This window comes from Labeo rohita, chromosome 25 (genome assembly GCF_022985175.1).
Source record: "Labeo rohita strain BAU-BD-2019 chromosome 25, IGBB_LRoh.1.0, whole genome shotgun sequence".
NCBI classification, from domain to species: domain Eukaryota; kingdom Metazoa; phylum Chordata; class Actinopteri; order Cypriniformes; family Cyprinidae; genus Labeo; species Labeo rohita.
Genome location: NC_066893.1, coordinates 27,166,299 through 27,168,889, shown reverse-complemented (window position 1 = coordinate 27,168,889; position 2,591 = coordinate 27,166,299). Strand labels below are relative to the sequence as shown.

The window sequence follows — 2,591 nt, the reverse complement described above, 5'->3', positions numbered from 1 at the left end:
GTTTAATTATAGAAAAATGGTGTTGATACCAATTGAAAGTACCCAATAAATGATTTTATATATTTTAAGCTTACTAATATTTTAAATATTATTGTGGGTTTCAACAGATAATAGAAGGATCTTGGTAAACATCTAAGATTTTAATACTTAAATGATTTTTAAATGTGTTTTTTGGTTGTGGGACAACAGTTTGGACCAATTCTGTAAAATGTCCCTTATAGGAAAGCAGTTTATCAGTTGATATGAAGATAGCATGTCAACCCCGGCCAGGCGTTGGCATCTTAACTATCTTGTCAGGTTGCAATTATCCTGCGATAATTACCGCCTGACTGTGTTAAAATGTACTCGTTTAATGCTTCACGTACATTCAAGAGTCTGAAATGTTTTTCACAGAAAGTCATATCTGAATGTACATGAACTACTGACCTGCACCATACATTACGTGAATAATCAGAGAAGCAATGTGGTTGATGTTCATAGAACTGTACCATTTATTATTGTACACACACCGGGTTCGACCCTTCTCAATGTGACTAAAGATGACATGGAATGTTACAGTAAGATCTTGCATAAAATCCATTGCTGTTGAGAAAATTTCACAAAAAAAGACCGACCATCCTTCATGTATTCATTATGATTTTTTCGTTCTCTCTTTTTAAATGATTTTCGGATTTGATTTTCAGTCCAAATACGTAATTCTTAATTACATCTTTAACACTATCACCAAACACTGTACATGAACTCCAAAGAGGGGGGAGAAAAACCAAAAACCCATAAAAACAACAAACACTGCAAATCGAACGTAGCAGTTAATACATCGTTAAAGTCGGCCAATCAGAGTCTACCGTCAGCTCGTATTAGATGAAGCTTCGAACGATGGGGTTTGGAGCTGTCGATCGACATGACGTTTGCCGTGACGATGGGGGTGAATCGTCCTCACGCGTGGCGTATGAAACAGTCACATTCATGTTTGCGGTGGAATAAAAACGTTCAGTCACGATTCGCCGTTCTGCACTTTGGAGACGGGCGGTTGCATGAAGTCTTTGAAGGGCCCCAGGGCGTCTTTGAGGGCGGAGCTTACTTCAGGAGACGAGCAGGTGATGCACTCCACCAGCGTCGGGTACAGCGCGATCACCTGAGCCCACACGTTCCCGTCCACTGACAAGAGGACAGAAATGAGCAAAAACAAGGAAGCGAGGCTTCAAATTTCTGTCTAGGTAGGCAAGAGAACATTTCGCCGTTCCAACAATACATTTTCACATTTCTGTTTAATGCTTTCACATAATCAAATTGTTGAAGGACAAACCCGTCTCACCGTTTTCTGGCTGCGTCTTTTTCAAGGAATCCATGAGAGTGCTGATGGCTTTTAACACAAAGATGATCTCAGTCACTTGTTGCCTTGAGGACAATAAAGAAATGGTGAGTGACAATTTGAATCAAGTTCTGTGCAATTTAGTTAGAAACGTCCACTCAGAAATGGACAGAAAATACAGTGAAAGCGAATTTAGTGCATATGTCTAGCACATATTTCATCCTAAAATCAAAAGACATTCGTGCTGAGCACATTTTCTCTTTAAATCTATGCCAAAATGATCTCTAATTTTATGTCTTTGAAAAATATAAAAAAAATATGAGTCTGTTCACATTAGCAGACCTGGGCAGCGGGCAGCGTCCACTGAGTCTCTCGTCCTCCACGTATCGTCGGAGCACGTCCTGCGCCCTCTGCAGCAGCACTGACAGCGCCATACGGGAGATGTAGCCCTCCTGCGGTGTCGACACCTTATTACTGAAGGAGAACTGCAGGAGCGTCTCGAAGCACACTTTGGAGAACTCCTCCCGCATACGGATGTCCATTTCAGCCTCTGCACAGGACGAGAGGGGACAGTCAGTGTCTTCATACTCCAATCTCTGGTTTAGACCAGTGGTATTTTCTATTTCATTTTGTTCTGCTCCTCACACAAAGCTGTCATATGACTTCTTACGGATTACTGTCTTTGTATGGAAAAGAACAGCATGAACATTTGGCCAAACATAATTTTTGAGTGAGTACTTGACAAGATCTTCATTTTTTGAGTGAACTGTTGCGTTAGGAAACCGTTTTCTCAATGTGAAGAGATGATGTTTTCACCCCGTACCTGTGAATGATGATGACTGGGAGTGAATCGATCCTTTATTAAGCATGCTCATGATACGACCTACGAACTCTTTGGGTATGAAATTGGCAAATGGTAAAATCTCCGTGCTGATCAACTGCACCACCTAGAGGGGAAAAAAACAACAATATATATTTAAAATCTATTTTATATATGTAATATAAATATATTAAATATAGTAAAATAAAATATGCAAATATGTTTTAATATATAAAACAAACTAGTACTTTATTAGTAGTTTACTAAAGTTAAAAAAAAGTAATTTTATAAAAAAAATAAATATATAATAAATATATATATATATACACAATATACTGAAATAAATTTTGTATTTATTTTGTATTAAAGTAATTATATTTTTAATTGTTTTATACACACAGACACTTTTTAAAATATTTTTAAAATACATTTTTAAATATTATTGAAATATTATCAACA

At 37.4% G+C, this 2,591-nt stretch overlaps 1 protein-coding gene across 2 annotated transcripts in view; it reads right to left on the bottom strand.

Moving 5' to 3' along the window:
• Positions 1 to 467: 467 nt before the first annotated feature.
• Positions 468 to 2,591, bottom strand: part of mon2 (MON2 homolog, regulator of endosome-to-Golgi trafficking) — a 50,844-nt gene continuing 48,720 nt past the window's right edge. For both annotated transcript variants that reach the window (XM_051099638.1, XM_051099639.1), the window contains 4 exons: positions 2,136 to 2,259; positions 1,655 to 1,862; positions 1,316 to 1,398; positions 468 to 1,158 (listed from right to left, as the gene is read on the bottom strand). In XM_051099638.1, the coding sequence (XP_050955595.1) occupies positions 995 to 1,158; positions 1,316 to 1,398; positions 1,655 to 1,862; positions 2,136 to 2,259 (579 nt within the window). In that variant the 3' untranslated portion in view covers positions 468 to 994. The remainder of the gene's footprint in view (positions 1,159 to 1,315; positions 1,399 to 1,654; positions 1,863 to 2,135; positions 2,260 to 2,591) is intronic.